The following is a 23966-nucleotide window of genomic DNA, read 5'->3' as shown; positions in this document are numbered from 1 at the left end:
ATTTTCTATTTAATCTAGGCGATAAAAGTATCAGAGCTCAGTTTGTCTGTTTCGTAGCAACTCAACTCCTGACTTCTTCTGTTCTTATCCATCCCTTCACATGTCCATGCTATTCCAAACAGTTAAGATGAAACATGTCCTTTTAACTTCTTGAACATATTTTGCTTCCTTCTTGCCATAATGTATAGAATAAAAGAAAAAAAAAACTAACATATGTTATAAATTAAAGTTGCAAACAGCCCTCTGCCTAGAGAAGGGACTTGCTCACATCAGACATTTGAGCAAATGTATGTGTCTAAATCTTAAAAATCATTAACATCAATAAACAAGAGGAATCTAGAAGACAAGGAACAGGTTTACATGACTAAATATGAGTTTCAAAATCATTATAAAAAGTAAGAAAATCTCCCAGAAATATTTATTCAGCTACATTAAATAAAACAGATACACAGATACAAACTGCCTGGATTTACCTTTGCTACAACTGTACGTATAACAGGCAGCTATTCCTTCATCTCCAGCTCGAAGATCTGCCTCTACAACTCTACCCAATGGTCCAGCTGCCGCACTAAAGCCACCTCCAAAAGAGAAATGCATTCGACTACTAAAGGCTTTGACTGCAGCAGAATTGCGAAGCACAATAACAAAATCTGTGAGCTCTCCACCAACCTGCACATAGTAAAAAATAATAAAATATCAAACAAACTATACTTTAACAAGAACCTTTGTTGCATCAAATGGGAACTATCACCCAAATATGTGATGTGTGCCAATCTTTACCTGTGCACCCCATCCCATACCAAAGGACAATATTGCTGATGGTGCTGACCAGGAACCATTTTCTCGTCGAGCAATAACTAAACCAGTGCCTAATTTGTAGGTAAGAACCATGCCAGCTTTCGCAACCGTTAAGATTGCTAAACCTTTAGCTCCTCGTAAAACACAAACAGGTATGGATCCTTCTGTCTTCAGCCTTGCAATCTGTATGAATTGGCAGTGTTTCAGAATTCAAGACTGGTGATAGGATACAAAAGTAAAAGGCATAAGATGGATAAAAAGATTCATGTTTAGAAGCCAAACATTACTGCCAGGCAATAAAATACTCATCTGCCAAAGAGCAAGTGAGCTTTGAATATGCACCTGGCTATAATGTCTCAAAACATTGCTTGACTTGTAGATTTCCTGCTCCATTGACAAGCCCAAAGGAGTATTCACCCATCCTCTCAGACAGGTCCAGTCAATGACATCATGTGTTGCTATCTGAGAAGCATTGCTCACATACTTTATCAAGAAACTCTGCAAATCTTCCAACTTCTCATAACAGAAATCACAAACTCTTTGTGGATTTCGCTCTCTAAATTTTACAGGCAACAGACATTTTCCCATTGAACATGCTCTGCAAAATATTCCTCCACAGAAACGACAATGGTGTCTTCCACAAATAATTGGCTTGAAGGGCACCTCACAGCGCATACAACTAGAAGAAAAACTATCAGGAACCCACTGAGGTGGCTCAGCTTCCAAAATTGTTTGAATAGTTTGACTATTGTCGTCATTTACGTGGAGCAAGGGTGGTGCACTTGGCAAGTTAGCTTCTGGCCACAATGTAGTTATGTCTGTTTCTTCAGATGATAGCTCAGATGTAGCATTCGGTATTTCTTCTTGATGAGGAACTATTGTGTTTCCCCCTAGTTCTTCTTGATGGGTATATGATATATTTCTCCCTGCTACAATTGTAAATAAACCACTTATAATGTTCCTTAAATTTACTTCAGGAAGGAGGGTTTCTGGCATTGTTGCTTGAGAGCCTGTGTTGCTATCAGAATTTGCATCACAGGAGGCATGCTCAGCAGAAGATGAATGTCCTTTCTGTGAAACTGATACTTGTACCCAGGGGTCTGTTTCTTTCAGCAATGGAAGGTCTCTCTCTGACTTGCTGAATGAATTTACTTGCCAGGCTCCATGTCTCTCTACATATGTCATTTTGCTCATTCTTTCGAGTGCATCATTCAAATCAATGTTCAATCTAAGATTCAAATTAGGATGAAATGGTGTACGACAAAGGGGACACAAGGGTACATCTAAGCGCAACTGCAGCTGTTTTGATGAAGAAAACATTCAGGACAAAAGCAGGAAAAAAGGACTTAATAAGAACTCTATAATTGAAAAATTTTATGTTCATTCAAAGGTATAAAAGTGTGTGATGCACATAGGTTTTGTTATTTGGCCATTTTTAGGAGTGGTGAACAAATGTGCATTTATAACCAAAAGTGAAACATTTTGGATGCATCTTAAGAAGATAACTTGCAAAATTAAGATCATAGCCAACGTAGAAGATCAAACCTCTTGTAAACACTCTAGACAACCATTGTGACCACAAGTTAAAGAGGCAGGTCCCCCATTGGCACCAAGGTCCTCCATACACACCACACATGTTGGAAGACTGAAGCCATCTGCCATGTACCCTAAGGGTTTTTTAAATTTTGCATGCGATATTCTGAACAGTGTTACAGACTTAAATCTGCCTCAAGGAATGAAAACTTCATTAACAACAAGATGGCCTGCAGATATCAAAGCACAAGTGTAATCAACAAGAATGAAAACATAAATGGACAATATACAAGACTTATATTCTTCATTGTTTCTGGAAAGCAGTAGTCTAATTTAAACACAGCTTTCAGAAAGTTCCAAATTTCATGGGTCGTAAGATAGAAAAATGCTACATCTCTGGGTTGTAAAATTGGCAATATTTCAGAAGTGGAGGAAATAATAAGAAAGCATAGAGCAGGTATGTGTCTCTGTGGTAGTTGCTCAATAATGTTCATCTCATTCTAATAACAAAATCCACCAAGAAGACTACCCAGAAGGCTCATTAGCAGTTGGTAGAAAAATAATAACTCGACATCAAGCTCTAAATACTGCATGTGAGCTTTATTTCACATGTTATTGGTCTGTCAACATGCAAAGTGTAACATGCACTCCAAAGATAATTAGAAAGCTAATGTACATACTATCTTGTTAATATAATCTCTGAATCTGTAATTGATGGTTTTCTAATATAGACTGCCCCCCCTGTAGTAGCTACACACACGTGAAAAGAGATTGTGGTGGTAAAAGTTAGCAAGGGTGCAAATTAAGCACTGGTTAGATGGATCGTAATGTCCCCTCTTCAAAATTATACCAAGAGTTTATAAACCCTCAAAATCATTTGGTAATCCTATTCGAGGATGGCGCAGGAGCACCATTGATATTCCTGATCATTTCCCTCAATTTCAGTGTGATAGCCAGTCTTAGGATGTCATTTCATGTTTGAAATGTAATGGAGTCAGTTCATTTTGATTTGGAGTCAGTTGTGTGAGTTTTGGACCCAATAAGGTGATGTTAGTCAGTTATTCAACCTGGGTCAATGCCAATCAAAGGTCAGATCTTCATCAAATTTAGACGTGATGTAATTCATGGTTGATGTATGTCATTGAGACCCCTTGGTCGTGGTTTTAATTGGTTGGGTTGGAAAATGCACAAAATGTTCAAATTGCAATTTCTTGTCATTCTGTGAAGGTGAACAGTCACCTTTGGTTTTCCTCATGGAGATGCCTTCATGGAAGGTGAAAGGACATCTGCCATGCATAAACGTATGGGGAGAAGACAAATTTAATAGCTAATGAAAATTTCAAACGTGATTTTGCTGGGAAACCGTACTGTACTTACCTGTAAGTTCACTGTTTACTTTGCATAGTTAATCATACTCGCCTACTTGTTGATGCGAATGAACTAAGGATGTTTTGTATTGCATATAGCCTGGTTTGATTACATTTATCTAGTGGTTAAGCGGATAGATTGTGTCCTCATAAGATTATAGTATTTGTTGAGAAAATAGCTTTGTTCAAATAAATTGGAAAACAATATAATCTATCTTGATCTGCACAGAACATACATGCATACATACCAATATACTTAGCCTATATTAATACATACACATATTTATTAGAATACATATCATTATATTGCCATCCACTAAATCTGTGATTCTTATCCAAGTATATCATTGATTTGTTCATACAGATCTTTTCCTTGACATCTCATGTTCATATATTGATCGAGCCATAACAATGATCGGCCTTATATGCATATATATAATCAGATCGAAGTCTGATTAATTCCTTTTGGAGATTGACAACTTTGTGTAGAGTTTTGATTAAGTTCAAACTAATATTAATAAACACTGATTGGTAATCGGTTCATTAGAATAACAAATTGCTGTTAGGGAAGAGACATGTCTTGAGTGGACATGTCTCCACTTTACGGAGACATGTCCACACAAGACACAGTCTTTCCAAATCCATGTAGATGCTTATATCAGCCAGGCAAGAGAGCATCTAAATTCATTAATGGTCTGCCTTACCTTGAGTTCTATAGTTATACATTGACATTCAGTATTTGTAAATAATAAATATTGCATCTACTTTGCATACAATTGAAATATATAAAGACTACTGTATTCTGATCAGAATCTGCAAACAATGAAACAGAGATTACTATTAGTAATCATTCAATTCTGAAATCCAAAAGATATCCATTACTATAAATCTGATAGGAATTTAATTACATTTACATGGTATCAGAGCCTTGCTAAGGAACATTCAAATTAAATTTGAGATATCAGATAAAACTCTCTTGATATTGCAGTCACATCTCATTCTTCATAATGTCAAGTGTAATCAGATTTGAGGATCATCTTGAAGGTGCAAACAACTTCCCATCATAGAAGTTAGGATTAATGATGATACTAAAAGAGAATAAGTTAGATTCATTTGTGAAAGAAAATTAGAAAGAACCAGAGAATGACCTGGAGAAATCTCAATGGGTTGAGAATAATGAAAAGGGCCATGAAACTAATAGTAGATGCAGTTAGGGATCATATAGTATCTATATTGGCAAAATAAGAGACTGCATACCTTATGTTCAAATCCCTTGAAAGCACATTTCAAATAAATAACACTAGTAGAACCCTTACGCTAAAGAGGCAAATTAATCATACAAGCATGAACAAAGGAGAAGAAAATCACTGAACTAAGGGATCAACTGTCAACAGTTGGGTATGAAATTGATAGCAAAGAGTTAACACTTATAGCTTTAGGTGGCCTACAAAATTCATGGGAGTTATTTGTTCAAGGAATAAGTGCAAGATCAAAACTCCCAAAATTTGATTAGCTAAGTTCTGACTGTCTACAAGAAGAAACAAGACAGATGACAAAAGGAAACAAACATAAACTTATAGATGAGGATATTCATGTTTTAAACACAAATTCTCATAAGAAAAATAAAAAAGAGTTACAATAGAAATAGAAATTTTCATGGAAAGGGTTCGTCCAAGCACAAAGAGATGTTTGCCAAATTCGATGTTTCCGATGTGATCAATATGGACACTGTGCAATCAAATGCCTTGACAGAACAAAGAAACAAGCATCATTTGCTAAGGTTGGGAAAACAAATATAGAAAATGATTCTGAGAAATTTGTTTTCTACTTGGCATTATCAAGCAAAGTATCAAACAAACTTAACACTTGGCTGATTGATAGTGGCTCATCAAGACACATCACAGGATTCAAAGATCACTTGGATACTATGGTAGAAGAAATTGATGAAAAAATAACAATTGGGGATGATTCTGCACATCCAGTAAAAGGGGTTGGGACATGCACAACCAAATTGAAATCAGGCATCTCTATTCATCTCAATGGGGTGTTAAATGTACCAAGAATTAAGAGGAACTTACTATCCATATCTCCCTTGAAAATAAGGGATATAGGGTTACCTTTATGGATGGGAACGTTCTCGCATGGCCAAAGAACTCAACCATAAAGAAAGCTCAAACTATGGGCATGAGACACAAGCTCAAACTATGGGCATGGGACAAGGATTACCTATACAAACTTTGTACTCAGACAAATCAAGCCCTTATTCATGAGACTTCTAACTAAAATGAAATTTGGCATCAAAGACTAGACATATTCATTTTCATGCCCTAACCTCAATGGGGAAAAATTGGTAACAAGACTACCCAAACTAAATCAAACTCATAATGCAACATGCAAAGGGTGTACCTTAGGGGAAACCACTAAGGGAACTTTTCAAAATGGTTTGAGTAGAACCAAAAACATATTATAATTAGTCCACTCTGAATAGAGAACCCATGTTCATGCGTGGATTCCTATATTATCTATTTTTTGTGGACGACTTTACGTGAAAGACTTAGATATATTTCCTTAAGTGTAAAGAGTCAAAAGAAATCCTTAAAAGGTTCGAGGAGTTCAAAGCCCTAACAGAAAACTCTTCCGAAAAGAAAATTAAAATACTGAGAACAAACAATGGGAAGGAATACACCTCAAGACTTTTAAAGAATTTTGTGATAATGTCAAGATCAAGAGGGAATTTACTATACCCTATAATCCACAACAAAATAGTGTTGTTGAGAGGAAAAATATAACTACTGTATAGGCTGCCAAAGCAATGTTATATGACCAAACCATAGAAACCGCATTTTGGGCAAACTACATCTAGAACAGTTGTTTGCATTCAAAATAGGAGTCCTCATTCACATCTTGATAACAAAACTCTTGAAGAGGCTTTCACAGGTATAAAACCTAACATAAGTCACCTAAGAATATTTGGTTGTCCTATTTACATCCATGTGCCTAAAGAGAAGAGGTCAAAACTAGAGCCTTCTAGAAAGAAAGGAATTTTTGTAGGCTATACTAAAACCTCAAGGCCTACAGAATATACATACCCGAACAGAGATAAATAGAACTAAGAAGAGATGTCATCTTTGAGGAGGGCATTGCCTTCAACAGGGCAAAGAGCTCTAATGGGATAGAAATTCAGGACTCGCCTAAAGATATGGAGGATCATACTCCTAAGTTTTAGAGGGAGTATCTAGAAGAACACGCAAATGAAAACCAAACTACTCCTGAAGTTTAGAGGGAGTATCAAGACGAAAATCAAAATAATAACAACAAAGAGAGACCACTTTGGGTCAGAAAAATGATTGAGGAAGCTAAAAATTATGCAGCACCTAAAGGAACTTTCAGAGAAAGTAAGAGGCCCAACAAATGCTAAAGTTATTTAGCATTAATGAATTAACTCAAAACCTATTAGTGTAACGAAATCTCTCAAACATCAAGTACGGAAAGATGTTATGACAGAGGAGTATCAATCCGTTTCAAAAAATGATGTATGGGATATAATACCTAGACCTAAAGAGAAATATTGTTGTCTCTTCCAAATGGCTCTTCAAAATCAAACATGTTACAGATGTCATTAGTATAGAGAAACTGTAACATCCGGTTTTCCCGAGTCTAATTTATCATTCAGCATACTCAAGGAATACAATTATTACTTCGTTTCATAGTAAAGCAGTTACATCATTCATGTTCATGTGAATATGATTCACCGTTGAAACCAATTAGACAATTTTTTCTTAACTAGAAACTTGAAATACCATTAAATGAAATTACTTTAAAAATTGAACTCACATACCTCGGAAACTGAGTTCAAATCAAACTAGGGATGCTTCTGCAACCACCCAAGTTAGTCCACAAATACAATATAACAATTTCACAGGTCGACTATCATCTAAAAACCGCTATCTCAAAATCATATGATGATTACAACTAAATACCACTATAATTTAAATTAGGGCATCACACATCACTGTACCAATTAGGGCATCAATTACCATTGGTTCATTTAGGGCTCCTGATCCCGCTTTACCACTTAGGGCTTTTGCAACCACGAATTCATTTTAGGGCTCCTGCAATGACAGATTCAACTAGGGCTTCAGTAACACGGATCCAATTAGGACTTCCAATACCGCTGTATCATTTAAGGTTCCAATTGTCATACAATCAATTAGGGCTTTGGATTTCTTTTCCTTCTAATTACTTATCTATGACAGTAACTCAAGATTAGAAATATATTTATATTCAATATTTATATAAATGGAAAATAATTTATGAATCTATCCCTTACATAACGATAACGATGAAATAACTCAATTTAATCTTACCTCCTCATAAATAAATGTGATATTACCTATTTCCGATAAACAATTGAATGCATGGCTTATCTTTGTCTAACACATATCCAATCTCTTGAGAGAGGTGAAACACTGTCAAGGGCTTAACCACACAACCTCGGACCACAATATATATCCCCACACAATCTCTAACAAGAAAGGCCCTCCCTACCCGGAATAGACAGGGGTCATCTTGCCATCCACTGGGCTTTCTGAAAATTAACAACTTGGCAGCAGGAGATCACAATAATAGGGAAGTGCATGAGTTAATATTTTATTCATATTAAATGATAAATATTGATATGACATAACTGATACTGAATCTTATTATTACAGATTCCTCTCTTTCACCTTATCACCCTTCTTCTTGGCTACACAGTCGGGTAAGTCCAGGAGTTAGGAATTCTCAGATTAACCGGTTCTATCAATTATGCATGCATTCAGCCCTTCACAAACTATGATCTTATAATTATGTTCTTTAAAGATCTCAAATTGAATATCTAATTAATTAACTCCACCTCTTCACCATATTGTGTGGTGAGTTTTTCATGGTGTATTGAGTCGTGTTAATGTTTTTAACTTTGTATGGTACGAATGAATGTATTACATTCTAAGCTAATTTTAATTGCTCACAGCTTTCATTGCATCTCTATCTCCTATATGCATGATTGATACACTCTTATGAACTAAGAATCATCTATGATTTAAGAACTAGAAATCTATTACTGCCCAACATGATTTAGTTTGTGATTAGTATTAGTGCCAGTACATTGGTTTTGCTTTACATTTCTTTACCTTAACAAGCATCATTGTTGACGAACTGGTGTCCTAATTTTCAAGATCTCCATCGCAAGTATATAACAGAATGTATTTGGTTCTAAACTAAGATGGTTAATGTTACATAAACTATCATGTCATGGATTACTTCAAACTACAGAATGAATCTATTTACTATCCCATGGAAGAAACTAATATATCATTATATGGGTTCAGCACCTCTATCAACACACTGCTAACGTTATACTAAGAAAGGTAGTAACAAGGAACCGGCAGTGCATGAGTTATTTGAATTTAACTTAGCGAATAAAGAACATAAGACATACTTAGCTAATGGCAAATGTCTTACGTGACCTCTACAATGAATCTTGGACAGAGCAATCTGCTCGTGATTTTGGTTTGACTTTCCTACTAAGGTCCCATGGTTGCTAATTGTCGTGGATTAAGAGAAATCAGTCGATGAACCTTGGGAACAAATACCTATTATTACAAATGCACTCTCCTAACATGCAATGTCGAATTCGACCCTAATGTAAAACCTCAGTAGCAATGCAACAAATACCCACGTGGTGTTCTGCAATAATCTAAACGTCCATGAATAGAGACACGTCAACTCCAGTTCAACACACAAGATCAGACTTCCCATGCTCTCCTTGGAGGAGCTACCATACCGTGCACAAGGACTGAACACGACCCTCCACGATGACAGAAATATATTAACGCATGGGCTACACCAGGAAACTCCATTGCAACGGCTACAGTTCAGACTAAGTCTTCTCCTCAGTAATAACGCATAAGCAAATACAAAAGGACGAATGAAAAAGAAGAGTTAGGGGTTTGCACACCAAGGTCCCAATTATACAATCAAAGAGACTATTAAAAGAGATGCTTGGCTCTTCGGCTACCTAACAGTTACAAAGAAACCATTCGAATTTCCCTCAAATCGATTTTTAAAAGAAAAAGAAAGGAGGAAGGAAAGGAAGAAAATAGGAAGTTTAAAAGTTATAATAATTATTAAAATCTAATATGAATAAGCAATCATCACTTAATTGATTATTAAATTATATTGGGGCTAAAAATGATTTTATATTTAGATGTACGTAATAAATAATTATTAAAAACAATATAACGAAAGATAAATTAAAAATCCTTTAAGATAAATTTTTAAGATACATTTTATATTTTATCCTAACTATTTTATTTAAATTATTAAATAACTCATGCAAGTCCCGCAGACGTATTCTGGCTAGGTCTTTTACCCGTTTGCCCAGTGGTGGTGATGCCCTACCTAATTCTTTTCTAACAATGCTTTCACCCCTCCGACATGCTCCCTACAAGTAATTTCTCTATAATTAAATTATAAATTATATAATCATAAATAATCATGACACTTAACCTTTCATCTTAATTCCATGAATTCGCAATCAACGATCAACTAACATGTCATCTTCACTTGAAATCATAACGTCCAACTATCTTACCATTTCACCAAATTATATCAAATTAAACTGCCAACTGACTTCATGTGAACCTCAACAGCTATATTTCAAGCTAGGTCAAAAATTGGGATGTAACAAAAACACAAAGCACATTTTGTTGCCAAAGGGTTCTCACAAAAGGAAGGTATTGATTCTAAAGAGACATTTGCATGTGTTGCCTGATATACTTTTGTTAGAGTTGTCATAAGATAAGATAATATTAATGTCCAACAAAAGACCACCATGGTCTATGGGACTGATGGATAACATTAAGAACGCTGACAACAACAGGAGCACCAACAGTGTCCGAAAAAAGCGTACAACAAAACAAAGAAGAAAAGATATAGAGAGAGGCCAAGCCAAAGACTAGGAGTCCTTTCTTGGTAAGAAAAAAATCAGTCACAAAAGGATATGCCTGCGGATGGATAGAAGCTTTGATTTGTCTCTGTGAGCTCGTAGAGGAGTGTCGTTGATGCAAGAAGCCAGTACAGGGTCTAACAGACCTAGAATGACTGAAAGAAATGGTAGAACTAGACGACCTTTTCATAGCCCGCACAGGAAACAAGGGTGTAAAAAAGGCAGTAATGAGCTGAGTACTCAGTAGATGTATGTTGGTGAGGAAGTAGTGACTGTAAAGTACTATCATGGAGCATAGTGGCCTCCTGAAGATAGAATGCAAGACACCATTGGTCACAGTAACTGAAGAAATCAGAAAGAGAAAAACAATCTCAGAACAGACAATAAAATCTTCCTCTAATCTCATAATAGATAGGGCAACGGAAAATAAAGTGAGTCTTTGTCTCAATCTCATCTGAAGTACACAACTTACAAATCCGCTATCCACTATCAATATGATGGTGGATTTGAGCCCGAAGATAGTGAGAACCAACTGTGAAGGACCCTAGGGAGATACGCAAGGCCAACTATTGCAGCAGCTAAAGGCTGGAAGATCCATCAAATGGATATGAAAACTGCATTCTTGAATGAGACTATTGAAGAAGTCTATCTAGAACAACCTAAAGGTTTTGTGATTCATAATGCAGCCTCAAATGTATGCAAATTGAAGAAAGCCCTCTACGGACTTAAAAAGGCTCCCTGAACCTAGTATGAAAGGATCAACAGCTCTCTTATCTAACTAGGGTTTACAAAGAATGATGCAGACCCAATTCTGTATTTTAAAGTTATTAAAAGTGATGTGTTAACACTAATTCTATATGTTGGCTCGTTGGGAAGTAATTTTGTTTTTGTTCAAGGTTTACATAAGAGTTTGGTGTCTTGTTGAGGTCTCTTTTTCTAAGTCCAAGTGGGAGGGCAGAATTTTGTCCGAGTGAGAAAGGTTTGCATGTATCAAAAATAGGAGAAGGATTGTGAACCAACCACACTCAGTGGAAATCCCCAACACTAAGGATTTTCCATTGGTGGATATCCTTAACGCTAAGGATTCCCACTAGCTACCATTTCCAAAAAAAACTCTCGAGACCATTCGTCTTTTGAACAAAATGAGGTGCAAGCATGAGAGATTCTTATTATGGTGGCAAACTAATCATTGCAATGCTAAATGGTAATTTTCTTAAGGATAACAGTCGACACCATACTTGGTGGAAATCCTTAGCGCTAAGGATTCCCATAAGGGGAAATTCCTAATGCTAAGGATTTCCCGTCCTCCTCATCAACCCAAAAGAGATGCAAGATCATGCTAAGGCATAACAAATCAAAAACATTGGTGAAAAAATTGGCATAACAGGCAAAATGGCAAGTTTTGGGAGTCTGAGTGGCAAAAGTGAATTCAATAGAAATCCCTACCGCTAAGGATTTTCCCCGGTGGAAAGTCCTAATGCTAAGGAATTTCCACCACATTAGTTCTCCCAAATTCCACCGTCCTCTAAGGCATTTAAAGATCGATTTATGACATGAGGACAACATCATGAGCAAAAAAAGAACAATGAATCGCCAAGGAATGCTGAAATGTCGAAATTAATGCTTTTCTCCTTTGTTTTGCAAGGTGAATTCAAGGAGAAGCTAGAGGGCAAGGTGATGACCAAGGCTCCAAAACTTCAAGTGGATGCTACAAGAAGACGGCTCAAGCCCGGGGACTCAAGTGCGAAGGATAGAAGTAAGCTATCAACCAAAAAATTCATATTGAAATCAAGAGAAAATTCAAGAAGTAGAGAAGATCCAACTACGCAAGGCATATTCAAGGAGAATCAAAAAAGATCGAGTTTACAAGTTCGCGAATATGTAAGTTATTCAAGTCAATTCCATGAGGAAATTTCAAAGGATAGAGAAATCTCAAACATTGATAGATACTTGCTAATAATCGAGCAAGAAATATTTGCAATTCTAACAAACATCTTCTCAAGCCAAGACTCTAAGCACAAGATAAGGATATGATGAGGTGGTAATTGTTTGTCTCCAATTAGAAAATTACAATTTCAAGCACAAAAAATCACATCACAAGTGTCCTATTTTTTCATTAGTTGGAAAAATCATTGCAATTTTCTTATTGTCCCATGAATTGGTGCCTTTATGTAATTTGTTAAAAAATTGGCAGCCCTAATTAGAGTTGGTGGGAAAAAATCTCAACCCTTGATCTTGAATCTGTCTTGACCCTTGTTGTAGTGGAACTACTATAAAAGGCCAAGGCCTTCTCATTTGTAATGGATGAGCTTAGAAATTAGTTTAGGAGGTGAGATTAGAGAGCTAGAGTAGAGTAGGATAGCTAAGGGACAGACTTGATCAAATTGTTGCTATAATGCTTTCAAAGTAATGGATAGTTCATTGCTAATTCTTCATGGTGAATAACTTGTTATTGTTTTGGAGTGTTGCATGGTTTCCTCAATCTTACACTTGGAGTAGATTTGTTTTCATGTCAAAGTAGTTTAGTTGATTGGAAGTTGTTGTAGATGTTTACTTGTTTGACTTGAAAAAATCCAAGCCACTAGCATTCTTATGGATTGTAACAGCGCCTTGCATGGTAAGTCGATGATTGAATCACTTAAATTCAATAGATATTCAATCTTTAGTTTGCATCCATTTGATGGGAATGGAGAGGAGATATTGATCTGCTAACCATTTGAGTGTTCCTCAGATGCTTGCACTAGGTGGGTGGAATTGTTGGCGAGATTACATCTAGTTAAGTCAAAGTCCATCTGTGATTTCTTTCAATCATTAGTTAGAGATAAAAGTAGCAGTAAGCTTAAGTTGGAGTTGAAGCAAGAAAGTTGAACTATATTTTCATTGAACATTGTAGAGCCAAATCTTTAGAAGTGCAAGAGTTGATATCCATCAAAGGAATGGCATAAGTCCCTTTGTGATAACCAGCATATCACATCATAAACCTGAGCCCACGGCTAAGAAGGAACCTTGAAGTCATTTCACGATCTTACTTTGCAAGCTTAGCATGAGAGATGACCTTATATCAAGAGAGGATTATATGTTCGGTGTTTCATCTTGGAACATTAAGTATTTGATCCTGCATGTGGTAGTAGAACAAAACTCACATCAACAAGATGTTATATAGAATCACCGTTTTGAGACTTTTCTTCACCATGATACACCAAAAATGAGCAGCACAAAATCACACGATAATAAACTCCCAATGAAATATCAAATTAGATAAATGTTGGCCTAAGTGTTGAAGACTGACCAATAGATAGACCTATAGACTTAGTTATCAAAGGTGTTGTCATTCTTGGCAACACATGCGAAGGGATCATGATTGATAGAGAGGCACAACTGGCAAGGCATGTCAATGTGCAACCCTAACTCGTAAGGGTAATCAAGGTACAAAAGAAGACAAGCCCAATGGAAGCAACAATAAAGGTGGTCCACTTAAATGAAGCAAGCTAAGTGCAGTTCACGTTAGCAAAAGAGAGCAAAGCGAAAGGAAGTGCAGGAAGATAAATGAGTTGGAGAGGCCAGGTTAGCAAGACGTCCATGAAGCAAGGAACCCATGACTATCTAGTCATGTAAAGGGTAACAAGTGCACTTAATGTCACATTTAATAGTGATAGGGAATAGCTTGAGAAACAACTGGTAGAATTTGAATTTGAATTCTTCTCAGTCGAGAGCAAACTATCGAACACACATGACACCCAATTATGCGAACATGGTGCATCTGACAAGAGCCGCATGCTACTGCAACGAGAAACCATGCTAGTGGTAGGGGTGAGAATTCAAAATTTGAATTCGCAATTTGAAGCTTCTAAGCAAAGCTAAGAGAACAATATAAAAGGAAACAGAATGGAAAGAGGAAGGGTTAGATTGCCAAGTGACTAGCCAAACAGCCAAGAGAGTCGAGCTAAGGTGGAATCTCAAAGAGTAAAGAAGAGTGATCAAAAATATCATCTTCAAGGGGTGACTGTGCTAAGAAAAGGAGCATGTCTAAACAGCACAAAGAGTTTAGTGTGCACAAGTAGAGAAAGAGAAGCACACAAGCGATTAGTGAACGAGGTTGCAGAGCTAAGAGAGGGCAGCGCAAAGTTCCAAACTGATCAAGAGAGCTGAAAACAGATCTACATCAAGCTAAGTTCAATAGCAAAACTATTAGATCACCTTTTGTTGTTTACTTACCTTACAACAACAAATCCTGTCGAGGGTGAACCCTAACAGATTCTTTGTACAAATCCTTTAATAGATTGACACATTAGTATGTGTTCCAAAGTCCTCTAACCAAGTTGTTCCTAACACAACAAGATCTTAACAGGTCTCATACAAATCCCCTAACAAGGTAGCACTTCATAGTGTCGTTGTAACCTTCCAACAAGGATAAGCTCTTGATTGGGTGCGCTTCAGGAGAGAGCAAATTTGTGAGGATCAACTCATACTAGTTGGCTAGGTGATAGGTCTCTAATCCAATCTTCATCTAATGGTGCTACTGTACCTATATCTTCACCAGAACCCACTGCTACTGTACCTATATCTTCACCAGAACCCACAGCCCCTTTCAAAGGGTAAAGGTCAAAAACATTAAAAATAGGTTAGATAGCGTCCCCGGGAATGAGTTCTATCTCATAGGCATTAGCTCCAAATTTGTGGACCACTTTACATGGCCCTATCTTCTTTATTTGTAGCTTAGTATACTGCCCTTTTAGAAGTTTTTCTTTCCTTAAGTAAGCCAAAACCAAATCCCCAACCTTAAAATGAACCTCTCTCCTTTTCTTATCAGCTTGTTCCTTTTACTTCTCAATGATTTTTTGGAGATTTTGTTTGACTTGCTGATATATTTCTTGCATTGATACAGCAAATTGTTCTCCTTCAGCACTCTTCTTATCCATGCTACTGATATCTCCTAATTCAAACACTCCACTAGGTTGTACACCATAAACTACTTCAAAAGGAGTCTTACCAATGCTTCTATTTATTGAGTCATTGTATGCAAACTCAGTTTGAGGTAAAATCAGATCTTATTGTGTTGAATGCTCCCTTGTCATGCATCTTAGGAGATTACCAAGGCTCCTATTGACCACTTATGTTTGACCATCTGTTAAAGGGTGATAAGCTAAGCTGGAACTCAAGTTAGTACCAAGCTTCTTCCATCAAGTTCTCCAAAAATGGGCCAACAAATTTGCTATCTCTATCTGAAACCATATTCGAAGGCAAACCATGAATTCTTACCGCTTCCTTGAAAAAAAACCAGCAATACAGGAAGCATCATTACTATTAGCGCTCTTGCATAGTATAAAGTGGGTCATTTTAGAAAACCTGTCTACAACAACATATATAGAATCAAATCCTCTAGGTGTTCTAGGTGAACCAAGTACAAAATCCATGTTTATAGACTCCCATGGCCAAATTGGGATTGGCACAGGCTGATAAAGACCTGTGTTTGTGTTAGTTCCTTTAGCCCTTTGACAAATAACACACCTTTCTACAAACTTCCTTACATCACTTTGCATTTTAGGCCAATAATAATTCCTCCTTAGCTGCTCTGAAGTCTTATCTAAACCAAAGTGACCCGCAAGACTACCACTATACTTTTCCTTAATTAAATTGTCTCTAGTAGAACACTTGGGCACACATAATTGAGCTCCTTTGAACAATAAACCTTCTTGAATCAGAAAATCAGAATTATCATCATGATAAAAACCATTAAGTTGTTTACAAGAAGCATAGATATCTCTGAAATCAACATCATCAACATACATACCCTTCAGAGATTCAATAACTACACTCTCCAATTTGATCTCTTGAATTATTATGGCTCTTCTACTCAATGCATCTGCCACCTTGTTGGACTGCCCCTTCTTGTGTTTGATAGTGAATGTGCAGCTTTGGAGATATTCCACCCATGTCATGTGTCTATGGCTGAGCTTATCCTGGCTATTCAAAAACTGAAGCGCATGATTTTCAGTATAAACAATAAACTCTCTTGGAAGGAGATAGTGTATCCATTTTTCCAAAACTTGGACCATAGCAGACATTTTTAGATCATAAGATGAATACTTCTTAGCATCATTTAGTTTTTCACTAAAGAAGGCAACTGGTCTATTTTCTTGGCTAAGGACAGCCCCTATAGCATAACCACTTGCATCACACTCAATGGTGAATACTTTGTTAAAATCAGGTAAACTAAGAATAATCTGATCTGCAACTCTATTTTTTAAAAGTTGGAAGCTCTTTTTAACTTGAGATGTCCAAACAAACTTCTTTCTATTCTCACATTTTGTAGTATCCAAAATAGGAGCACATACATGGCTAAAACCTCTTACAAACTTCCTATAAAAACTTGCTAGACCATGAAAACTTCTCACCTCAAGAACTGATTTAGGAGTTGCCCAATTCAAGATAACTTCCACCTTGCTAGGATCCATCTTCAATGAACCATTAGTCACCACAAATCCAAGATACGCTAGCTTTGTTTTCCTAAACTCATACTTTTTCAAATTGATCATTACTTTTTGTTCATTTAATCTTTTCAAAACCAAATCCAAATGATGCAGATGTTCTTCCTCACTAGAACCATAAATCAAAATATTATCAAGGTAAACTACTACAAATTTACCAATACAAGGCTTCAATACTTCATTCATAAGTGCCAAAAGTATTAGAAAAGTCAAAAAGCATTACCATCCATTCATAGAGTCCTTCATTGGTTTTGAAAGCAATTTTCCATTCATCTCCACTTCTGATCCTAATTTGGTGGTATCCACTCTTTAAGTCTCTTTTGCTGAAATAAGTGGCTCCACTCACACAATCCATGAGATCTTCAATCCTTGGTATTGGACATTTATATCTAGTTGTGATTTTAATAATAGACATGCAGTCGGTACACATTCTCCATCCACCATCTTTCTTGGGTGCTAAAACAACTGGTATTGCACAAGGGCTTAGGCTCTGTTTGATCAGACCCTTCTCAAGCAATTCCTTTACTTGTTTGTTAATCTCCTCATTCTGTTGTGGTGCCATTTTGTATGCTGCTTTGTTAGGTAGACTAGCTCCAGGAATGAAGTCAATACAATGGCATATGTCTCTCATAGGTGAGAGTGAACTCAGAAGTTCATCCACCACTATGTCTCCATACTTCTTCAAGAGTTTATGGACTTCTTGTGGCAAATCTTTCACGTTCTCTGTTGCTGCTATAGTCTTGGGTTTGCATAGGACAGAAAACCCCACTTTCTTCTCCTTCATTGATTTCAACAATTCTTTTTCTCCTACCAACATCACACTGCCTCCAGCTTGTGGAATATGTTCATCCTTGAGTGGTGTAAGAGTAAAGGTAACTCCATCTTTTTCAATCACATATGTATTTTTTTCTTCCATCATGTTTTCTATATCTGTCATACTGCCATGGTCTACCAAGTAAACTATGACAAACATCCATAGGGATGACATCACATAGTACTTTGTCCTTATAGCCTCCATTGTGAAAATCTACCCAACATTGTTCATTTACCAATACTTGTTGCCCCTTATTCAACCATGTTACCTTATATGGAGTTGTATGAGGTATTCTTTTCAGTTTGAGCTTCTCTACCATGTTACGTATAGAATATTGCTAATGGCCATAGAGCTATTGGTTGTGCTGCAGAAGCACGAGCCCTATGGACCATAGCCCTACTATTCTAAGGGTGGCCCCTACATAAAAGAGATTATTCGGCCCATAGCAATAATCTGCCCATAAAGTGATAGGGTAGGGGGCCTTCCCTTTTTGAGATAATTCAGCGGGTTCTCTCCTCTCTGGTAGCAGGAAAAGTAGAGGCAATAAAGGCATAGGCAAATCTATATGTAGTGCTTGCCCCTATCAAAAATGCGCAACAATATTCTAGCTGGCTGGCAGGCACCTCAGCAGCCCTTGTCCCTACTTTTTGCACCCTATACCCTATATTTTAGTGGCGTGGCCCTATCCTATACCTAAAAATTCTAGGGCTAGGGTAGGGGGCCTAATTTTAGGGTAGGGGGCCTATCCTATCACTATCAATTTTAGGGTAGGGTAGGGGGTAGGTGGTGGGGGTCCTATACCCATAAAATTATAGGGTCGGACACTGCGATAGCGAGAGATGCAAAAGCCCTCCCCCCTTTCCACTGTTCAATGCTTGGGGTAGCTCCTCAAGAGCTACTCTAAGCTAAGCTATTACAGGAGTGAAGTGATCAACGATATAGATTCTAGAACAACTGCCCCAATTTCTATAGTTGACAGGGGGTAGGGCCCTCTTATATATGTAACATGGGTTTTTGGGGGGGAATTATAGGGCCCTGAGGGATGAGATAAGTCACAGATGGTGGGGGCACATGTATACATATGGATAGAGCCCATGGCTTGATCATGGCTGGGATTGAGGAGAATACATGATGGGCCGATGACTTGCTTCATAGTAGCCATCCCCTACCTATATAGTTGTCAAGCAACTCGTATCACATATATAATAGGGTCGAGCCGAGTCTGCATGTAGAGTCATATCACGTGCCGAGGAGATAGGAGTGGTTGACTTGGCACAAGGCAAGGTGATTAAATCGAATCAAAAAACCCAACATTACATCATTAGGATGCAGAAGCCCTTTATCCCTAAATCCAGAACCCCGCCCACTCTATCTCCTCTCACACACAATAATAGCCATGCTTGACTGGGGCCCCCTCAAATAGCAGCTATTATTGGTATCGAACACGATGCAAAGGAGTGAAACGTAGGCGTTGATTCTGCCATCGGCCATTTTCAAAATATGAATAGTTTCTCACCGATTTCACGAGCCCCCCTAAAATTCTATGGCGTCAGTTGGGGTGACCTAATAACAGTCACTTATTCCATTATGCAAGGTGGCCCCTTTTATGTATATTATTCCCCTACCCTAGAATTTTATGGGCTCCCTAAATAGATTATTCCCTACTATTCAACTATAACAATATGGGGGGGTGGGGCAGCAGGGTGCCCCCTCTAGTGCATGCAGAGGTAGATGGCATTGTGCATGGGGGGGATAAATACTTGCTTTAGGATTTCAACAGTGTTCTATAAGTAATAACTGCTATCTACCCCCCTGTGCATGCACAAGGAGGTATATTATTGTAGGGGTGTGCAAAATACCTACTAATTTTTAGTGATCAATATATAGGCCCCACCTCAGCTAAACTAGCCCAAGTGACGCGATTGTAGAAAAGCGTCCCCCTACATCGCCCGCCCCTCTTCACGAATGAGATCCATATCCCCCTAAAGAAAAAATAGGCAAGTAAATGATGGGAAAGGAGGATTTGCTATTATGGCACATGTTCCCACTAAAATCAATCAAGGAAGAAGGGATTGACTCGAGATTAGGCCAACCCCGCTCTCCTTGCCTTAGTTTACTTAATTGGCTCTTTGTCGACCGGCTGCATCAACAACTAGAGAGCATTTGAACTAACTATAGTTGGCGACTTGGTCGTTCATCGAGCGCCTATTGGGGCATTCATGCTTTTTAGGCAAGTCCAATTCTCCGATTTCCCAGTAGCCCTTCCCAATATTCCAAGACAATAGTTATCCCTCTAGCTACAGGGCCAAAGAGGTTAGCAATAGAACATCGAATAAACAACCGGCCCAATGTTCAGTGGAGGGGGCTGCAGAACATCATATCAGATACAAGTGCGCAAGTAGAAAGAGTTGCAAATGTTAATAAGAAGTTGCAAATGTTAATAAGGAGTTGAATCTTCACGATCAAAGGATGGTCAAAATGGAGAAGTGTTAGTCACCAAAAGAGTCTTGTTGAATGAGCCAATTCAAAGAAAGAACCCTTTTAGAACAAGATTCAAGTGTCAATAAAATGTATGTAATCTTATCATAGATAGCGGAAGCACAAACAATCTTGTTTCTAGAGAGATGGTCCATAAATTGCATCTAGAGAGGAGAAAACACTCGCATCCATATACAATAGCTTGGCTATAAGATGACAAGAAAGTATTGGTCAGTGAACAAAGCTTGGTAAAGTTTAATATAGGAAAGTATTACGATCAGATAATGTGTGATATAATGCCTATGAGTGTTTGTCATATTTTGCTAGGAAGGCTTCGCAATCTGACATGAGAGCAATGCACAATCATGGATCTTACCAGCTATGGATATTTCGACAACCACGAATACATGTAATTACCTTTGGATCAAGTTTTTGTGCTTGGCATTTCAGTTGGTACAAGATTTTATGATTTTCTAATGCGACAGGTTGAGTGGCTTTCTCTTCGGATGGCTCCTATGTATGTTCAGTGGCAGTGGCATAATAGGAGGTGAGAACATTCATGTTTGAGATGCTGAATATTTTGATATTGTTGCGCGTACTAGGATGAAGCACATGGTTACTTTAATCCATGATGGTGGATCTTACCATCTCAAAAGAGATAACATGCTCCATATGAACACACCATAACATGTCACAACTCTAAACGCGTATCAAGAGTATACCATGACATAACAATGAAACCATCCTCATACCAAGGATAACATGTCAAATGAAAGCATAAACCACACCTTTACCAAGAACCCTGTAAGTCCTCAAGATGCAACCATCTCCACACACCATGAAGAAAAAACCATCTCCACACACTATGAAGAACCATCTCCACACAACATGAAGATAACCAAGAACCCTATGAGTCCTCAAGATCTAACCATCTTCACATACCATGAAGATAACAAGTGCACCATGCAAATGTTAAAGACACTTCTGCAACAACAGGATCTAAGACAAACCTCCAACATCTACAAACACTCAGTAAATATATATCAATGCCAACAACTCCCACTCAAATGTGGTACCAAGTCACCTATGGCATCATAAAATCCATCTCCTACATGAAGATCCTCTAGGTCTACACTCACACAACCAAAGTGTTAGTACCAAGTGAAACTAAGATCTCCAAACCAAGAAGATACAAACCAAACCAGAAACTAATCCTGCACTGTCACCCCATCACTGTCACAAGCTCCCACTAAACTGTTTATCCAAGCTATCCATGACATCATGATGAAAAGCCATCCTCTAACCATGAGAACAAATCAAACCATCAAACCATCAAAGAACTCAAAATGCATATCATGAGCTCCTCAAAAGAAACTAAATAACCATGATCCTCAATCAAGAAGATATACCACCATAACCAAATCAAATATCCAAGCCAATGAACATCAAGGATGTACGTCTATATCCAATCATGTCATGCCAAAATCCATGGCACCATGATCACATCCATTAACTGAGCATCTGACTCTTAATATGTCCAACCTGTATATCCAATCATGCCATGCCAAAATCTATAACACCGTGATCACATCCATGAACTGAGCATCTAACTCTCAACATGCCCAACCTATTAGCATAAAATAGACAACCATAATCCTCCACCATGACTGTACCTCTTAACATCTCATCTTTTCTATAAGAAGAAAAAATCAGCAAATCATGTGACTTAGGGCATAGACAACCCAAATCCAAGCCACCAATTTGAATATGCATCAATAATGAAAGACAATGGGCAAAGACAACCCATAACCAAGCTATAAATGCAACATGTAAGTATAGACCGCTCACAACACTACACAACTTGTAGACCCACCAAGTCATTATACATGTCCAAACCAAATACTGATAACCATATAATCATGAGACCAATCTAAAATATGAACTGGGTATACAATGATATCAAATCTAAATCTCCAAAATATACAATGTCATAAACTCACAATGCTACCATAGTCAATATATACCATAAACTGTTCAGATTAATATATCACCAAATAAACCATGCCAAGCCTGCACCAGATCTGAACCAATGTGTAGATATTTCCAAGAGCTTTCCATTGACTACTCGAAGTCCAAAATCCAACTCCGTATGCCCAAGTTATGCCATAATTTGTGCTCAAAATTAATAACATCTGACTTTTGGGCTCTTAAAACTTGACAAAATGTTAAAATCACAAAACCAAACCTATACCAAATTGTAGTGCTTTGAATTAGCTTTCCAATGCCTATAAGAAGTCTAAAATCTAATATCCTGAGAGAAAGTTATGACTGTTTTACTAAGACAATCTTTTTACCATTTTCACTGCAATTTTTTTTTTGCAACAAAAATTCCGACGGAATTAAACTTGATGGCCACCACAAGCTGAAACTAAAAAACTCTTTCATTTCCTCTGAACATGGCCAAACTAGAGCATATTATATATCAAAATTTATGGAAACGTCAACTTGGATCTAATGGTGAGATATGTTTTTGCCCATGAGGTCATTTTTGCAAGCTCCCCCCAAACTAACCCTCATTTAAATGAAACATCCGAAAAACCCTTTTGTCCAACAATTTCACATACCCAAAATCTACCAATATCTCATCATAATAGAAAACTCAAAACCCTCAAATCTCCAATAAACAACTCATATATCTTGCCCTTTCTTTTATCCTCTCATGCATTCTCATGGATTCAATCTAGGGTTACAATAATAAAACCATAACTCTGATACCACTTCTAAGGAAACTTGCAAGAAAGAATATAAATGTTTCCACATGACCCATAATAAATCTGAAATAGATATGCAATTAAAATCCACATGCAAGAGAATAGACAACATACTCACAAAAAATTGTGACACAAGATATACCTTGGAAAACCCTCATTGAAGGAAAAACCCAACCTCCAAAAGCATCTATCACTATGTATTATTTAGCAAAAAAATACCATTGCAATACAACCATGGAAGCCTTCAAAGCCATAGCCACAACCGAGCAATCTATGTGAACAAGCATGAATTTACACATCTCCTGTCATACTTCCAACTTTCACAGATGCTCCATTGTCTAACATGTCAAGCCTTGTCTCGCTCAACTCTTTCCCCTTTTGTCTTTTGTCTTGTCACACTCTCTCAACAACTACCCTTGTGGTTGCTTATATAGTAGCATGTCCCACAAAACCACCAAGTGGTATTACATAAACCATATGCTACCTAACCCATTGACCCCACATTTAATATTGAAAATTTAATTTTTTCTCCAATATTAAATAATTACATGAAATAATATCACAATGTTACAATACAACTCATCAAATATATCCCATGAGAATCTTTACATGTTGCATATCCATCTAGGTACTCCTAGATACAACATTACATAATAAAATAAAGTAATACAATATAACAATATTATGCAATGTGTGCAACACCCATTATCTCAACATAAATGAAAACAT

At 37.3% G+C, this 23966-nt stretch overlaps 1 protein-coding gene across 2 annotated transcripts in view; it reads right to left on the bottom strand.

The window, feature by feature from the left end:
* LOC149572594 (uncharacterized) overlaps positions 1 to 23966 on the bottom strand; it is a 42290-nt gene that overhangs the window by 2280 nt on the left and 16044 nt on the right. The window contains exons 2-6 of one of the 2 annotated variants that reach the window (XM_089813699.1): positions 7736 to 7810; positions 2344 to 2561; positions 1141 to 2097; positions 781 to 981; positions 474 to 669 (exon numbers count right to left, since the gene is read on the bottom strand). In XM_089813699.1, coding sequence (XP_089669825.1) covers positions 474 to 669; positions 781 to 981; positions 1141 to 2097; positions 2344 to 2460 — 1471 coding nt within the window. In that variant the 5' untranslated portion in view covers positions 2461 to 2561; positions 7736 to 7810. The remainder of the gene's footprint in view (positions 1 to 473; positions 670 to 780; positions 982 to 1140; positions 2098 to 2343; positions 2562 to 7735; positions 7811 to 23966) is intronic. The other variant, XM_089813698.1, reaches the window with a different exon arrangement.

The sequence above is a fragment of the Cupressus sempervirens genome, chromosome 2, assembly GCF_028749045.1.
Source record: "Cupressus sempervirens isolate cs-2001-9-10 chromosome 2, ASM2874904v1, whole genome shotgun sequence".
Classification (NCBI taxonomy): domain Eukaryota; kingdom Viridiplantae; phylum Streptophyta; class Pinopsida; order Cupressales; family Cupressaceae; genus Cupressus; species Cupressus sempervirens.
This window is presented reverse-complemented; position numbering and strand designations above follow the sequence as displayed.